The 18,397-nt window shown below is 38.2% G+C and overlaps 1 protein-coding gene and 1 long non-coding RNA gene across 8 annotated transcripts; both read left to right on the top strand.

Moving 5' to 3' along the window:
- Window positions 1-3,039: 3,039 nt before the first annotated feature.
- scaf (inactive serine protease scarface) lies at window positions 3,040-17,591 on the top strand. Of its 7 annotated transcripts, XR_015270159.1 has the most exons (8): window positions 3,126-3,206; window positions 4,632-4,993; window positions 7,695-7,868; window positions 15,255-16,012; window positions 16,074-16,226; window positions 16,297-16,565; window positions 16,629-17,035; window positions 17,093-17,591. XR_015270159.1 is itself a non-coding variant. In XM_086825982.1 (7 exons), the coding sequence occupies exons 2-7, from the start codon at window positions 4,673-4,675 to the stop codon at window positions 16,919-16,921; spliced, it is 1,968 nt and encodes a 655-aa protein (XP_086682108.1). In that variant the 5' UTR covers window positions 3,040-3,206; window positions 4,632-4,672; the 3' UTR covers window positions 16,922-17,591. The 7 variants fall into 7 exon arrangements, 6 of the variants coding, with proteins under 6 accessions (XP_086682108.1, XP_020815097.2, XP_086682110.1 ...); XM_086825982.1 differs by having other exon boundaries at window positions 3,040-3,206; window positions 16,629-17,591; XM_020959438.2 differs by having other exon boundaries at window positions 3,146-3,380; window positions 16,629-17,591.
- On the top strand, window positions 7,883-9,216 carry LOC147644673 (uncharacterized). The gene is made up of 2 exons (XR_015270160.1): window positions 7,883-8,586; window positions 8,641-9,216. It is a non-coding gene; the product is annotated as an uncharacterized LOC147644673 (long non-coding RNA).
- Window positions 17,592-18,397: the final 806 nt, after the last annotated feature.

The following is an 18,397-nucleotide window of genomic DNA, read 5'->3' as shown; positions in this document are numbered from 1 at the left end:
TATTATATTTATATAATTCAGTAAAATTTCATTATAATTATTTTATGCATGTGTCTCTAGAAGCAATTGTTTGTAAATGGTTTTCATAATTTGTGTAAAATGCAATTGGAGCGGCTAAATTTTAAAACAAAATGGCTATGTGTACCACAGATAAGAATATTTGTAGCACTATTTGTCATGGTATCAGATCGTATTCGAACAGACAGATAGGCAGGCAATCATGGATATGTAGACTCGTCTTGTAATCCTAAATAAACATTAGTATACCTACATTCATACATAACTTATGGAGCCAGATATAATTATAAACATACATATTATTTTTGTTTTATAATTACGTACGAACAGTGTATGTTGCAGTCGCATTCGTTCGAACGTTATATTCCTACCTATTTGTTTATCTCAACATTCAAATATAAAAGTATGCAAAAAATATATTTTAGTAAAAAAACAAAACTAATCAAACAATCTACTCAATTAATCGAAAAATAAAAAGAAATGAATTGCAAAAATTAGAGGATTTTTGTCTGGAATAAGCTGTTTCCAAATGTTGCCTTGGCCTCCTTTCAGGATATACATATGTATGTATGTATATATGACACACCATATTCCCTTCAAAGCCACGCTTGTTAACTGTATCAAAAGGTAATCATGAGGTCAGTACACATAAAGAAAACTGCACGAACGTTATTTTGACAATTTACAATTGAGAGCACGCTCTTTATGTAATAATAATTTTATATTTTTCAGCCATAAGCTCAAGCACTGGAAGAAAAGCACTGCACCAAATTAAAAAAGTAGTCTTTGTGACCGACTGAGATACCCGGTAACTAAAATTTATTGTTACAGTTACATTTTTAGAGTTACTGTGTTACGTTATCGCTTCCTCTACTTTTACCGATCGTTCCTATTTGATATAATCATTCGATTTGCATAAAATTAAAACCAAAATCCTGACATAATGGAAAGAAGACTACCTGAAAATCTTTATTTAGATATTTAGCTTAAAAACTAAGATACTAGTTCTTTGTAGAAACGGACATGATTATAACGACTTATCTGTTGATGCAAATCCAAAATATGTATACATATATGTACATATGTATATCCTTTTATATTTTATAGTTTATATGGTATTAAATTACTTCCTGCCGGAAGAGCAAACTAGATCATAATGCTGGAATGGTGCGACATTTTTTTACCTTTCTAAAAATTACAATAATTGTTAAAAGTTTATCTTAAATTTTGCATACAGTGTTTGGAGTACACTTTATAGATAAGGAAATGTAATTTCTCTTTGTTAAAGACACTGCAATATATTGTAAGTTTGGCAAATACTAAGTTTCAGCAAAGTTCAGACGACAAGGTTTATCTCAGTTGTGTGATACACTTTATGTATTAAAAACATATAATTATCAGGTGTATAGAACGTACAATCAGCATTTTGAATCAATTGCAACTGCAATTATTAGTTTTCTATTAGTTTCCTATTATTAGTTTTTTTATCCTATACTATCTACAAAATATATGTCGTTGTAAAGCTGCAGTTTTTCGAAAAATTAATATCGTTATTTTGATGTCGCAAAAAATTAGCATCACCAGACAAATCGAAAGACAAATCCCTGTAGTACCTGTCATCAGTTAATCAACAGTCAAGGAGGAGCTGTTGATTTTTCATCGATGACAGGCCATACAAACTGTTGATTTATTTAACATGGGCATGGCCAAGGCTGTCATCAATAAAAATTCATTAACAATTAATCGATGATTCATTAACAATTCATCATCAATTCGTCGATGTTTCATCAACAATTCATCGATGTTTCATCAACAAATTTCTCAACGGCCAGGTCATGGTTCTGTCGACGACTGCCGTCTAGACTATCGTGGGCAGAGCGTCGTAGTAGAAGTCGCAGTCGGCGCGTTGATGACATGTTGATGACAGTGGCACGTGGTACTGCAGGGATATATGCACATATACATACATACATATATGTACACACACACACTTAGATTTTGCAATCAGCTACCGAATGTCCGATGGCTTTAATTGGCGTTGGTAAAATTGGTTGGTTCAGGAGAAATGGGGGTGAAAGTGAAACAGAATTTTAATTAATTAATGGGGCCCGTGTAGCAAAATCCCAAATCAGCTTCTGAAGTGGCCCACTTCAATCATTTGAATCTGACGCTCAGTTCAAAAGATATTTAATGAACAAGATTTAGGCGGCCTTTCCCAGATGAAATATATTTCTTGTTTACCTGTCTGAACGTGTGTATAGGATATACATATGTATGTATATACATACATGTATGTACATATATATTAAAGAAAAGTGATCTCTGATCTCTGACTAATACACTATAAGAATATTTTCAGTACTTGTGTATATGTTTGTAGCAAGCATCTTCTACACATACACATACATACTTACATATGTACATCCGTACTCGAATTGTGCATAAAAAGTTTTCCAACCATGTAGAGAATCCGTTTTTGAATTAGTTTTTACGTTTTTATATATTTCTCGTCGCTCTTATGTACGTCTCAAACGGTCCGACAATTTACAGAAAGTCATTCTTGCTAAATCAAAATCCAATTTCGAAGCTAGCCAACTTCCCTCAACCCATTAGTAAGAACGCCTGAAACAGACGAAAATAGCACTAATAAAAATGTAAAGCCCCTGAAACGCTCAAGACAAAAAATAAATGCGAAACCAAATTAAGCTGAAGTTGAGTCAAGAATGCCAAGCGAGAACCCAAGATCCATCAGAGCAGATGGGGCAGGTGAACCCGCCCGCGCCAAAATCAAGATCCGCTTCTCAAACAGTTCCGAGACCCGAAGCGAAAGTGAGCTTGTGAGAGCCACCGCTCGCATCACCACCAGCACCAGCATCGGCGTCGTCGTCGGCTTGGCGCCGACTTCAACGTTGGCGTTGACTCGTCTGCTGGCGTCAACTGAGCTGCCGGCGCGGTTGCCAGTCCCACTTATTTTCTCGTTCGCATCTTCGGCGACCGAGGTTTCTGATGCTGGACTGTATTGTTGCTGCTCCACTGCTCGCGAATGCGCTGCTGCCACGGTGACGCCTCGCCCGCCAGCTTTGCTGGGCACATATAAAACAGAGGAACTTGGATAAATATTCACAATCATATTCAAGTTGTTCGTACGTGCGTTAGTTCGGTTCTGAAATATCTCGGATTCTTTCAGTGTAAGACACTTTCCTGGTGGTGGTGTAGCTGGTTCGTGCTGTCGAATCCCAGTTTCCCATATGGAGCTGCTCCGTGGCTAAATTTCGCCATCGACCTACCGCCCAGTGACCAAGTGCAAAGTCTCAGAACTACAAGGACACCCAGGCCTCAGGATACGTTAGCAGTGGAGCTGTGTAACTATATACAATAGTTGGGCAGCCTCCTGGGTCATTGTAGTTGTAAATTTAATTTATTTGCCGCTGATGCATTGATAGATTCGGTTGCAATTGTCGCCGCTAAGTGTTTTCCGAGTCCCTGCCTCCTTCCGCCCGTCAGATAGCCCGCCTCTTGTTAGTATCGGTTGCCTCTGGTTGCATTGTGCATTGTATTTAGTATGCAGGTTGCCTATTGTAGAAGATGCAATCTGAACTTTGCAGTCTTGGTTTATTTTCTGTACTGTGTTTTCTTCCAATGCTGCCGATTGCCGATTGCGCAAAGACAAACATTTGAAGTTGAATTTATGTGAAAATCAAAAACAACAGCGGCAATGGCTGCATAAAAACACCAACGGTTAATACAACAGTGACACAAACTCTTCTTGCCAAATCCCACATACTAGTGATATGTATGTCAATGAATACTTATGATAGCCGCGGGCCAAATATCATTTCTGATGAAGTTTCAGAAATTCTGGGCTCCTGAAATAGAAAGTAGAAATTCGCAGAAATTTCTAAGTCGCAAAACAAAATTAATAGTCACTCAAACTGCCCAAAGAAGTCTCAAATATTTTATGCAAATTTTTTCCGGTAAAAACCAGCAATTTAGCCCCATACACCTACATACATACATACGTACAAATGTATGTATGCATATTTTTAGAAATTAATTTATTTTCTATGGACTGGAGCGGATTGCGGCTATTGAACTATTTTTAGCGTTGAGTCACGCATTGGAACGCATTCCGTATTTCGGCTTGAAGCTTAGTCGACGGTTTACCACTGAACTCGGGCTCAGAGAAAGAATACATACATACATATATAAATATGTTCCTGTTAGGAGTCTGTTTATGGCCACATGCAAATTAGCCATCACTTGTGTGGCATCCTCTGCATTCCGGTTGACAATTAACGACCATGTCACCTGGGTCTCAGCACGGCTCGCAGTAATCCAGCAATTCAAGCATATCCGGATACGATCGTTTCGATAATCCCCAAAAGAACTGCTCTGAATCATCTGGTTTATATATGCTCAGTTTGTCCACAATAGGAAGCTAATTATTATTAATTGAGAATTAAGTAGCCGTAGGACTTAAAATGTCTGCCTTGAAGAATTAAGAATTGCCAATAATTATTATTTATATTATTTTGACGTAGTGCTCACAGCCGCTCTCAAATCGCTATGTTATACTGAAATATTAAATAATTTTTCGTTTATTCCTTCACCAGGTTCTCAACCTTAACTTAAGAGCAATCGCAAAGCAACCACCATGTCACGGTTTCGGAAGCAACTTGTGCTAGTGTTTTCCTTAGCAGCACTGGGATTGGCCAACGCTGACTACCAGGGCAATATGTTCCTAAACGGTCAGTACCAGAATGGTGTGAAGGAGCATAGGGAGACGCATCACTCCGTCAACCCCACGACGAACGTCTTCCTCAATCACGCCATCATCAGTCGGCAAGCCTCTCCCTTCCAGGGGCCTACGTACCTGCCGCCAAAGGAATATTTGAAGTGCGCTCCCAGCCAGCAGTGTGTGCGCCAAAGTCTGTGCGTGAATGGGTTCTTCAGCCAGCAGCTGCCCAGGATCCAGGTAAGGAACTGTCACTCCTGTGCGACATTTAATTTAGTGATGAAATTATGCAACTGTCTTCTGCATAATGGGATATTGGTTTGGGTTTGCTCGGATCGATAAAAGCTTGGTCTCCCGTTCCCCATACATGGCATTGGGCTAGATCCGTTTCGGCCCGACAGAGGTCTAAAATCAAAAAATTCAAAAGCCCGTCTGCGGTGATAACGCGAAATATATTGATGTCGGAGGTTTAGCCTGTTGTTGGTTGATGTCGTTGTTGGGTTTTGCCTTTCAAGTTGTTTGGCATAGTTACCGTTATTTTCCGGTTTGTCATTATCAAAGCTAAAAAATACCAGCCCACACACATGTGTAAGTGCTGTCCAGATTATAGTGGTCAGGTATTTCGTAAGTCCACCAAGTCGAACAACAACAAAAATGAAGTTCATGCTTAATTGCCCTCGCATTTGCGTCCGAAAGAAATTAATGTAAAGTAAAATACAAGTTGCCGCTGCTTTGCATATTTTTTAAAGTGGACCTTTCGAGCGCACAAATAATTCAGATTAACAAATAAAATGTATATTATTACGTCGAAGGTCAATTCGTTTGGTTCGGGTTAGTAGTATCTGCGGTTTAATAAGGAAATGATTTTCTATTTCCCTTTATGCTTTTGTAATTATTATCTGAAGTTTATTATGCAAAAATGAACAAACGTAGCACTAAAATAGTGCAGTTATAAGTTAAATTCAAATATTGCACATACAATAGCACATTATTTTATGATATAAAACTAGCCATTTTTTCATGTTTAGCATATTCGGAAATGAACTTTAATGTTTTTCATACATTATTTTGAATTGTTAAATTGGTTCGAAAAACAAAAAAAGGATTTGGTTATTGCCAATAATAAAACAAGATAATAATAATATTATCTCTTTGGTTGGATACGGTGCAATTTTTGTTTTGTAACCATGTAAAAATATTAAATTCTACTAAAGTTCAAATTAATGACTGTTGGGTACTCCACAAACAGACTATACCTATTAACAATGTCTAAGGCTTTTCTAAATTCTTGCAAAGTGCTATGCTAAATTTTTTTGATAAAAAAAAGTGACCACCAAAACTTTTTCCCTTAAAAACAGTTACAAACTATATATATATTAGGAAGCACTATGAGAGCGTTTTCTCATTTAATTTTTTATTTCTTTGTTCACAACTATTAACATTTGAAATATAATTGCAGTATAACCTCAATATCTCATGTGTAAAATTTGAGAGAATACGATTTCTTAACCACCTCTGCGTATATCTCATAAAGTTAGTCATATAATAAAGGTATTCATAGACCTGTACGAATCTGATTAAACACGAAATATACCTGATAGAGACTATTTTGGAAAGAAACAGACAAACGAATTTCTGCCTAGCTTGGGTAAATATTCGAAGCTCACTGAATAATTGTATATGAGAATAATTAGCGAAACGGATGTAAAGTACGACACTAGTACCGCGCGCTTAAACAATTAAAAAAACGCAAACAAATCAAAAAAATTTATATTTCCTTTTCCCATTCCGATGATGCTAAAAACCGGTGCTCAATTTGCGTGGCTATTGCTGGGAATTTTTCCAAGTTGTTCGCCTGCTGATAGGTTTATCAACCTGTGAGTCACTTTCAAAATGTCTGACGAACGCCGCTGAAATCATTTGATTTACAGATCCAACCAAACCAATTCTAATATCTAAGAAATGAACATAATAAAATGTCACGTATGCGTTTAAATAGATACAGACAAACGAATATACGTCTATACGCATATACAATAGGACCCGTAGACGCCAAAGCCTGATTGAAGCACTTTAAAAGACAGCTGAAGCTTGAATTGCGCCACGCAAATCCGAAATGATTGCTGGATAGATGTATCCGTGATATTTAGTACCCATTTAGCACGCTCGTCTGAGACCGGGGCAAAGCTCTTCATTAGTCAAGGTCGTACTTTAAAACAATCTCAGAAACATTCGAATGGGCTTCCGATTTTAGTTTTTCTCGTTTTGAGAGACATAAAAGCAGACATAAATAAGAGGAATTGGCCTCTTTAATTTGTAAAACTCAGATTCTGATTGATATATGGAATGCCAGTTCGGAGAACTGGTTATCGAATAGCTTTTTCCGTAGCGTGATGTCAATATCGTGGCAACTGTACTTGATGAAGAACTGCTTATTCCATTATTGAACTGCAAAATCGTCAAGGCGACTCCGCCTCTAGCTACTGTTTCGACTTTTGATCTCTGGCCGCAGACAGACGAAGTTATTAATTTGTAGTTGTCCGAATGCTAAATGCCAGGTGATCACCAGATAGTATTTGGCAGTGTGAACAAAAAAATTAGCCAGATCTTAGCAAAGGTCCGCCAGGTCGACTGCTGCAGAGTTCAATGCAAATGCAAAAGCATTGGCCACATAATTGCTGTCCACTGCCGCTAGCGGTGCCATCTGGCATCTTGCCGGACACTTTATAGCACATAATTTGTGCAAGTGGCTGACCATTGCTGACCTTTCGGCCAAGACTACAGAAATCCCAGTCATTGGCACTTAGGTGCGACTTTGTGTCGACTGCCTTTGGTTCTGAAATAGCTATCACTGATTGGGGGACTTACGTTTTTGAGTCGCTTGTTAGTCCTCAAGGTAAAAGCTTCACTTTTTCTGACACTCTTTTATCCTTATTTTCAGAACTGCGAGCCGGAAACCAACATATGCTGCACCTATCGCGCACCAGAGACCACAACGTCAACGACCTCCACGCCTGTGCCGTATGTATCCTGTCCACTTGACTCGGACTGTGTGGCCCCCGAGGATTGCCGCCGCGGCGAAATCAGTGCAATCAATTACGTAAAAAAGCAAGGGGTAAGTTCAAAGCCTAATGGCAGCCAATCCATATTGGCTGGAAACTTCACAGCTATGAGAAGCTCAGACTCTGAATCATTAGTATACAGAGTCTTCCCTGTTGAGCGTCTTAAGTACAATAACACCATTAAAAATATCTGCATAATATCGCTTTGATGTTCCAATTGCGAGACCAGTACCGCAAACAAAGCGATCACAGTTAATGCAGCTTGGCTCGCCGGAATCGGAATAAGACCCGACCGCAACATCACAGCATGTTTCACAAGCGCATGGGGAAACCCCGATTGAATACGAAGACAATCGAAACTTGGACAGCTTATTAGCACACAATTTGTTTTAGTCGGTGCTCTAATTTCTTACTTGGGATTCTCCGACAATGCCAAGCCATGCTCTGAGAGTCTCAGACGAACGACGACTTTTCAGTGATGTTGGGAATGCTCTGCTCTCGTTTTGCTTGCGTGGCGACTAGGCTCGGGCCTTGTTTTCCAATCGGTATATGAAGCAGAGACCCGTACTGGAACGTCATTGCCACAGGGCGAAGTATTAATTCGAAGCAAACGGGTGGTACCGGCAACGAACTTGACGCCATCAGGCACCTATCAAACTGGAATGCGGTTGAGCCTAAAAGTAATGCCTTACTCTCACGCATGCGACCCAGAAAAGTGTAAAGTTGGTCCTACCGAAGGGAAAATATGCATGAAAATCTGTACAAGTCTACGTAAGTAGTAGTAAGAGAGACGCTAAGAGGTAATAAAATGAAGAGATATCTCAGATTTACAGCGGGCCGGTGTAATTGCATAAGCAACGGCCGGCAAAACGGGTCGGTTGCGTACACCTCTGGTGCATGCAACGCTCGCCTGAAAAAAGCGAAAAAAGTAAAATATGTAGCCGGACAGGCTGCGGCGAAGCAGATGCCCCTTTTCCTCAAGCCAAGTCACCGTGGCCACTCGGCTACTTGCTCTTATTGCGAATTTGAACTTAAGCCATAACTGTGTTCAGAACTCGAACTAGTGGTCAATGAGCCATTGTCCTCGGGACTCCAGTGCCTAGCTGGGGAATCCCACAAATTCCCAATTCAATACAATTTTTAAAGCAATGTTGTTTTTGTATGCAATATATTTATAAACAATAAACAAATTTTATGATAAATATTAATAGGAAGACCAACTTTCGAGCTTCAAACTTCACTTGTTATGAAAATAAAAACCTAATTTTATTATAAATTTTTAATTTACTCGGTCTTACGCAGCAAAAATTTTAAAGATATAAGATTTTATTTTTACCAAACTTTATAAACTGACCGTAAATGACATAGCCATTTAATAATTTTGATTGGATTGAGCAATGTATTTCCACTCGGAATTTACGTTACTAAATTAACAATCAAAAACACTTTTATTTTCAGTTTAAATATTGCAAAAAAATTTAACTAAATAAGAACTTTTCTGATACTGCAATTACAATTATTGGATTGCATTGTGTAATTGTATAAATTTGTGTGCATTGAAAAACTCGTTGCCGGAATACAAAACACTTTGTATGTGCCATCATGATTATTAAGAATATTTTTTATCCAAAAAGTCTTGATATGAAGCCAAAATTAAAAGTCGGCGGCATTCGGCTTTCAAATTTATATTTATTCATTTGTGCAACCTCTAATATTTAATGTTTTCGAAACATTGGATAATGACATCTTTTAAGTTTTTTGTAAATCTTAAAATGATGTTCAACAAGAAAGGGAATAACTTGCAGTTTGCAATTGATTTATAGGATTTATAATAATAATAATGTAAGTATTAAATATAAATAATATATAATATAAATATAATAATATATATAATATAATTTAAATTTATCCATATTTTTATATGACAATTTGTTTCATAATATCAGAAATTTAAGAACTCATAACTAAGAGAAAACTCAGAAAGCTTTTTATACCCTTGCAGGGTATTATAATTTCAGTCAGAAGTTTTCAACGCAGTAAAGGAGGCACCTCCGATCATATAAAGTTTATACATATATTCTTGATCAGAATCAACAGCCGAGTCGATCGAGCCATGTCCGTCTGTCCTTCTGTTCATCTGTCCGTTTCTACGCAAACTAGTATCTCAGTTTTGAAGCTATCTGAATGAAACTTTATATTTAGCCTTCTATATACTCTCACTCGTATATATGTCGGAACGGGCCAGATCGGACGACTATGTCATATTTTGTTACTCTACAATTTTGTGTAAAATTTTATGAAAACGGAACGATCAAAAAATAATCCATTTAAAAATTATAACTTTTCCAGTTTTCAACAGTTTTTTATCGAATTTGTGATATAGCCATTTTATATTAGTCTTAAATTTTGTGTCAAATTATATGAAAATCTGACGACTATATTATATAGGTGACATACAAACGATCGTTAGAGGAGGAAATGCAAATCTGTGAATGTAAAACTGCCAATATAATATGTATAAGTGAATGAAATGAAAGCAGGTATTACTTCATTGTTTTTTTTTAACATAAATATATAATTTATATTGTATGGATTCCTAGTCATAGAAGTTCTATCTGCAAGGGTATATAAACTTCGGCGAGCCGAAGTTAGCTTCCTTTCTTGTTAAATTTAAAATTAATTCTTTTCCGAGAGTTGCAAGAGCATAATGGATTTGGTTGCTCTATGATTATATCCATGCTATAATTATAGTGTAAACATATTTCATTTCAACCTGTCTTCCGTTTTATGTCTTATGGACAACGAAGAGCTGTAATAACGCAACGCCGTAAAGCACGCACGAAAACAAAGCACTCTGAGTAAACAGACCAGATCGGGCACTTCAACACTCAGCGACACTCAGGCCGTGGATTCAAGGTCTAGGTCGAGTCTGAGGCCAGTGTAAGGGGGCGCGAATCACTGACGGAAAGTCGTTGACAGCTTAACATTTATTCATGTAGAGACCCAGTGTGCAGATGCGCTTAGTTTGGTTTCCTTTTACTTAATGAGTATTTTATGATAGTTTTTATTATTATAGGTTTATTTTCTGTGTCTGCCGTTAATCGACGGCGATTTGTACAACACAATGTCAATGACTACGGGAGATACTGATCAAAGTGGCATGCTGCTTAAATTTGTTTGATTCGGGAACCTGCAATCCGTAAAAACGATTTTTTTTATATACATTTACATATTTATAAAAACACAAAATATAAAAAAAAGTAAATATATACAGTCGAATCCCGATAAATCGTACCCCGCTAAATCGAAAATCGCGATAATTCGTAAAAAATTCTGTCCCCTTGAAAAAAAACGTAAAAATTCCATACATTTTGGTCCCCTCGTTAATTCGTAGTATTTGGCGCAACGCAAAGAATATTGAACCTCTTATAAATCGTAATTTTGTTTCGAAACCTCTTATAAATCGTAATGCGATGCGAAATATTTTGTAGTTAAAGCGACGTTAGATTTTGCAGACATCAGGAAGGAGAAGAAATTTTATAGAATTTACAAACCAGAGCATTAATTCCTTAACTTAAACATTATTTTTCGACTCATGATGTGCCATATAGTGTTTTTGACAACCTAATAGGTTTAGAAAACGAAATGGAAAAAATAAAAGAAAAAAACACGAAGCAATCAAAAATTACCAATTATTTTAAAGCTTGAATTTTCGTTTTTAATAATTTAATGTTTCTGCTTAATTTTGTTTGTTAATTTTTTGTTTAATTTTCCTTTAATTTGAAAAACGTACAAATGAATGTACATATTTATTATGTTTGTTTAATTTTAATAAAGCTAAATACATATGTAAACATGATGTGAAATGTAAGTACCCCGTTTATTCGACTCTTTCATTTTTGAGCCCCTTTAAATGGAAATCTCGATAAATCGAATTCCCGTCTAATTCGTAAAAAAAGTGATCCCCTTGCCATTTCGAATTATCGGGACTCGACTGTATACATATTTTGTCTAATTATGCTCAAATATAGTTTAAAAAAATGAATTAAACAGTGCTGAGTAGATAAAACCTACAATGTTTGCTTAACTTCTAAATAAAGACAATTGCTGGTAGAAACTTGTTGATGCTGGTAGCACAAATGTATTTCAAAGTTCAAGTTATTTAGTGCCTAATAACTTCCATGTTTATTAGTCGATTTCCCAAATCCATGTATCCATAACTTCATATATGTATAACTATTATGTAATTTAACTTATTTTAATCCACTCTGAGATATAGCCAGGTATTATGAGTCCAGAATGCAAAACGATAATACCATATAGATGGTATAGAAACTTAAAAAAAAAAAAACAAGAAAGGAAGCTAAATTCGGCACGCCGAAATTTATATACCCTTGCAGATAGAACATCGATGACTAGGAATCCATACAATATAAGTAATATATATTTATGTTAAAAAACAATGATGAACATTGAACTAATAATAATGCTGACATAGGAGCAATCGGACACTTTATATGAGAACCTAAAAAAAATAATAAAAACTGTGATTTTGTATGTTTTACTTTAACTGTAAAGTTTTTTTTTGCATTTAACTACAATTAATCGATTAATCATCCACTTAAAACTTTAACAGTGTATAAACATATAACAAACAATTATTAGTTTTAAATAGCTTTTCAAATTTTCATGACATCTAGTCGGCCTGGCAAGTAATTATTTATTTGAATGTAGGTTTTAGCATTACCGCACGCATACCTAGTTTGGTCGTAAATACTTATTCTTTCATTGAAACCCCTGGCCCTAATGATTGTGCATAAATTGAATCGCAATTGACATAAACAAAAGTCTAAGCTCCTGCATGCACTCGCACTTCAGAGATTACATTGGCTGTTAAAAACTTCTTCAGTTCCTTAGCGGCTCAACACGTTTAGACTTGGCCCAGACCACTCGCACAACGGCAATACCAGAAACTAACCAGTTTATTGACGTAAAAATTGTGGGCAGAAAAAAGCGATGCGAACACGACTCCGCAAGTTAGTGCAGTGCTAGTGGCGCATTAATGCAGTCGTAAAAATAATTTCATGTTTGCTATGAAGCATTTGTGTCGTAAATTCCACCGCCTCAGATAGCGTTGTGGCTTGACCTTTCCCCCAAGACACAACGCAGAGTATACATGACTATATACATACATATGTCATCCGAATGGTCTTGCTTTACTAGTTGCCACCATCAGGGTCGGATTTTGGAACATATTAACGTTTTATTTACTGTATTAATTGCCACATTTCATTTTTATACCCTTACGGGGTATTATAATTATATTTAGAAGTTTATATATATAGAAGTATATACATTCTTGATCAGTATCAACAGTCGAGTCGATCTATTCTTGTCCGTCTGTCCGTTTCTCCCAAAGTTTTAGAAGGTGTACAAGCACAAGGTGTTACTGGGTCCCGCTGAACTTGGTAGACTCAAAATAAAATGTTTATAAATAAATACCGAGTGCTTTAAGTAACTGCAACATTATTTAAAAATTGCGCCAGACTATCTATGAAACATTCCAAAAACAAAAATGAACAACTTGTCTTGTATGGCCAACAACAACATTTATTAAAAGCATTTTGGAGTCTCCCCCCTAGGTTGTTGCTGGTGATTACATATTTTAGCTGTCGCAGGTACACAAGTAGCTTGTGATTTTTGTTGTCGAAGCTGTTATCTTGGCGTAAGATGATTGATCATAAGGTATGCAATGACCAGCGGCGAGCCCAGGTGACCGCCGTTCGGGTGAAGCCCGGCTGCCGGGCAGGTGTAAGAGGGAAGATGTGCTGGGACTGGGCCTGCTCCCTCAGCTGGTTGTCATTGATCAAAATTATATGCCGTTCTCCGTCCCGCTTTCTCTTTTGGCCAGCTTTATTGATATATATATATATAAATTACATAAAGCTTAAGCCGTCCGTTGGCCTCAGCAAGTGATGTCTACATTAAGATAACCTTTGACTTACGTTTAAATGATGGAAATTATGGCAGAGGGTCAGTAGACTTGCCTAATGACAATTTCAAAAATTAAAATTAACTAGGAGGACAAATACTTTCCACTTGTGACATTTTATTAGGTTGATCAGTGCGAGTGTCCAGTTCAGAAAGGCGGCGCAACTGAAGGGTATTTAAAATAACTCCATTCTGGTCATTCCGTTCTACAATCATTTTTGCCCAGGTTTGCCTCGCTTAATTTTTGACAAATGAGCACATTAATTTGTCATTAAATACGACGGCCGCTGAGCCCCGGGAATTATGAAATACAAATTGCGCGAAACTATAAGCCCAAGGCCGAGTCCCGTTGACATCTCAACAGGGGACCACTCTGAGCTAGAGATTTAACTTAAATTGTACACCTTGGCGGGAATAAGAGAGTCTAAGCAGTTGTAGAGCAGCAGCACAGCAACTACAAAAAGTCTGTGAAGTTTTTGGTTAATTTAATTCTTTTGTGGGCGCGTTGGTACTGATGATTATCACTGTTATTGCGTAAGCAGGCAGCAACCACTCAGTTTTGGCAAACGGAACTTGAGTAATACTTGAGCGCTACTAAAAAATATGGAAATGATTCTGTATATGTAAACCCAGCACAGTCATTATGATTTCACAGCTATCAAGATCAGTCTTGCGTATTGTTTTGTGAAATATAAATACATATGTATATGTACATATCTCTTTGTATGAACCTACATATGAACATTCATATAAAATAAAACGTATGTTTGATTAACTGTTAAATTGTCATCAGTCGACAAATTTCCTCTGATATAAACATACATAACCAACTAATAGTGCTAGGGAAATGATTTAACACTTTTTATAAAAACAGTGGTAGACGCTTATGACTCAATACTAAGTCATCACTTGTTTTGCCATGACCGTGGGTGCAGTGCAGCCATGGCCAGAAACCGCAAGAAGCACCCCCACTATTGTTGAGTTTTTCAATGAACATTAGACTCGGACTGGTAAACATAAGCCAGCCTCCGCACAGCCACATCTGTTAAAGTGTCTGTCCCAGCACTGTAGGCAGCATAGCGACGGCGGGGCTAGGACACAGTTCACAGAGTCAGCCCGGTGAGTCGGATTGCACCATGAAACTGCACATTTCTTGGTTGCAATTAAAGCCAAGCGCAAAAACCATTGACAGCCAGCGGTGGCCGTCTTAATGACCAGGTAGCATCGCATTGCCAGTCAAATGGCCCCGTCCCTCGATGTAATTTGATGCGCACGCTCATGGACTCCGAAAAGAGACCACAGCACGATTTCTTGCAAGACAGGTACCTAGGTACCTATATGCTACGAAGTTAGGAGTGTATACTGTCTTTGTATTGATTACATTTTTACGATTCACTGCCTTTGCACTCTCTACCTATTCTCATCCCCTTCCTCCGCTCCCTTTGCAGTCGAACCGTTGCTACGCACCTGAGGAATGCTGCCGCATGCCCTCTACCACGTTAACCGAAGACGGGTACATCTTTAATCTGCCGGAAAAGAATTTCCCCCTGCCGACGAACCCTACCGTGCCCGCCCTTCGCACCACCCAAGCGTCATACCGTCCACTGCCCTCAACTTCGCGACCCACCAACGAGTATCTGCCGCCTCAGACAACCCGGCGACCCATTTACCAAGCGCCCCAAACTACCCGGCGTGCAGTTCCCCAGTCTCCCCCAATGACTCCCCGCGTCGTAACACCGCCTCCCCAGACCCAACACGCCTATCGTCCCCAGCAGACTCCGCAGCCGCAGCGTCCCAGCACCACCCGCCAACCTACCAACGAATATCTGCCTCCAGTGTCGGTCAACGAGATTCCGCGCTATGAATCCGATCGCGTGCCGCAGCCCTCTAACGAGAAGCCAGTGTACCGCGGAGAGGACCAGCTATCGCCTCAAATCTTTCCCACCCCCCAGCCAGTCAACGTGCCCAAACACTATGCCAAGTGTGCCTCCGCACTGGTTTGTACTTCTGAAAATTACTGCAACGCCATCGGAGTACTCTCTGAGACCCCCGTCGAACTGTCTTCTATGGAAGCCGCCTTTCGCGTGCCGCTTACCGACTGCCTTCAGGCCGAGAATGGTGCGCCTGGAAAGTGCTGCCGCGACCCCAACTACGTGGACCCGTGGCCTGTTAACCTAGCCGGAGTGTGCGCCACTAGAAACAAGCGGTAGGAATGTTCAATTCGTATAGAAAAAAATAATCAACCCTGTTGCTTTCCCGCTATGCAGCACCAAGCCAACTGGAGTCAAGGATCTAGACGCAAACTTTGCTGAGATTCCCTGGCAGGCCATGATCCTGCGCGAGTCGAGTAAAACGCTTCTCTGCGGCGGCGCAATCATTGGCGATGAGTTTGTCTTAACCTCTGCTAGCTGCATTAATGGGTAAATAATTATGACTTTTAAGTTTAAACGTTTTTCTTAGAAGCAAGAGTGTAACTCATATGCTATTTAGCCTACCAGTTAACGACATCCGCATCAAGGCCGGCGAGTGGGAGCTGGGCAGCACCAACGAACCCCTACCCTTTCAACTGACCGGCGCCAAGACTATCGACGTTCATCCCTCGTATGATCCGACAACCAATGCCAATGACCTGGCTATCATCCGCTTGGAGAAGCGTCTGGAGTTCGCCACTCACATACAACCCATCTGCATTAGTGACGAAGACCCCAAACCATCGGAGCAGTGCTCTACATCCGGCTGGGGCAAGCAGGCTTTATCAAGTAAGTCAGACCTCCAACACCGTAACAGAACCAAATTCAGAGATTCCATTTTTCATTTTATAGTCCATGAAGAAGGCGCCATCATGCACGTTACAGAGACATCGGCCCAGGGGCGCAGCGAGTGCAATGCAGACGGCAGCAGCGTGTGCAGTGCCACCAAGTTCGACGCTTGCCAGTTTGACGTGGGCAGTGCGCTCGCTTGCGGTAGCGGCTCTAACGTCCGCCTAAAGGGAATTTTCGCTGGCGAAAACTCCTGCGGCGAGGGCCAGACCGTGCGCTTTGCCAAGCCCGATATTAAATGGATAAACACGGCGTTCGCTGACAGAAACAAACCTTTACTATTGAAGCGTTTTTAAGCTAGCCCGGACACCGATGGAGGGAAAGATTCGAACGACAAATTGTCAGTTTTAAGAGAGTGTAAATTGGTTGAACGTGGAACTATCAATATTTATTCCAACACCTCAAATCAGGTAGCTATGTCACAGTCAGTTTGAGGCAGTTCTTATATTTGAATGTAACACATATAGATATAATGAATTCGGCTGAAAATGTAAAATACTTGATTATATAGTAAGCTTTAGGGTCTTCAAATTATTTTTTTTGGGACGGACCTTATCTACAAGGATAATGAGATTATATACAAATCATCACAGGTCGACAAAACATAACTTTATTTGCATGATGGTAACGTTTCAGATGCGATTTATCCGCACGGACAATAATAATAATAACGATGAGTCTGTACCAAGTTCTTATTCGGGTACCTGTGTATTTAATTGAAACACTCTTTACAAAGGAAGTATAACAAAGGTATGCTTTTCAGGCATAATTGCATTTATACACCTGCCATCTGCGCTACCACATCTCAGCTGCTACATCCACAAATATTTTAACTTTTATTTAAAAACTTTTCCTATATCATATATCAATTGTGTTTATGTTAAAACTCTGAGCATGTTGTATAAAGTGTCTACACGTCTAAATTTAGCTTGTAATTTAATTAAATAAAAACCATATATAAATATATCAATATTTGTTTTTTTTTTGTACTTGAAGCTTGGCGCTCTTGAAATTGTCTGCAATTAAAAACGAAACGATTCATATATATTAATATATATTTAGGCAAACAACAAAATAAGATTTTTTGGAAACTAAAGCCACTTTTAAAGACAGTTCGGAATTTTAATTTTGATTGTTGTGTTGAAGACGTTTTCTGATTCGAAAAAGCGCATTTAAAATATCTTAATAAAATCGATCCGACGGAACAGAGTGTTCGAAAGATTTCCAAGAAAGCATTTTTGTTTTTTATCTGTCTAAATCAAAAGAGTCTTATTGATTTTCTGAATTTAAGGTCAAGATAGCTCAAAAATCTAGATTTTTTTTGTTGTTATAAAATTAAATGGAAATAATAAATCTGATAAATTTTAATTTTGTACCTATTGATTTCTGCTTAATATCAAGTGTAGTAACATTTTAATTAATTGTGTTCAACGTACTTCCCCTTCAAATCTCAATCCAATGAATTTGTATACCAACATCAACATTTTCGTCTCTGTTCGTAAATAATTTCATTGTACTAAAGGGTTATAGTATTAGAAAGTCAAATAAGGAGATCACCATAATTTTTTACAAATACCATCTGTGTGAAAAAGCATAGTGGATTCCGTGACTGATGTTCTCTTAGATTGTTTACTATAATGTAATATAACAAAAACTTTAGCCACAGCAACGCGTGGCCGGGTCAGCTAGCTTATGTATTTATTTGTTAAAAAAAACATAAAATAATTCCTGCTTTCATTTCATTCACTTATACATATTATATTTAGAGTTTT

This window comes from Drosophila serrata, unplaced genomic scaffold (assembly GCF_035046125.1).
Source record: "Drosophila serrata isolate PLE 108 unplaced genomic scaffold, ASM3504612v1 contig_120, whole genome shotgun sequence".
Classification (NCBI taxonomy): Eukaryota; Metazoa; Arthropoda; class Insecta; order Diptera; family Drosophilidae; genus Drosophila; species Drosophila serrata.
The sequence above is the reverse complement of the archived record's forward strand: the minus strand, read 5'-3'. Positions and strand labels throughout refer to the sequence as shown.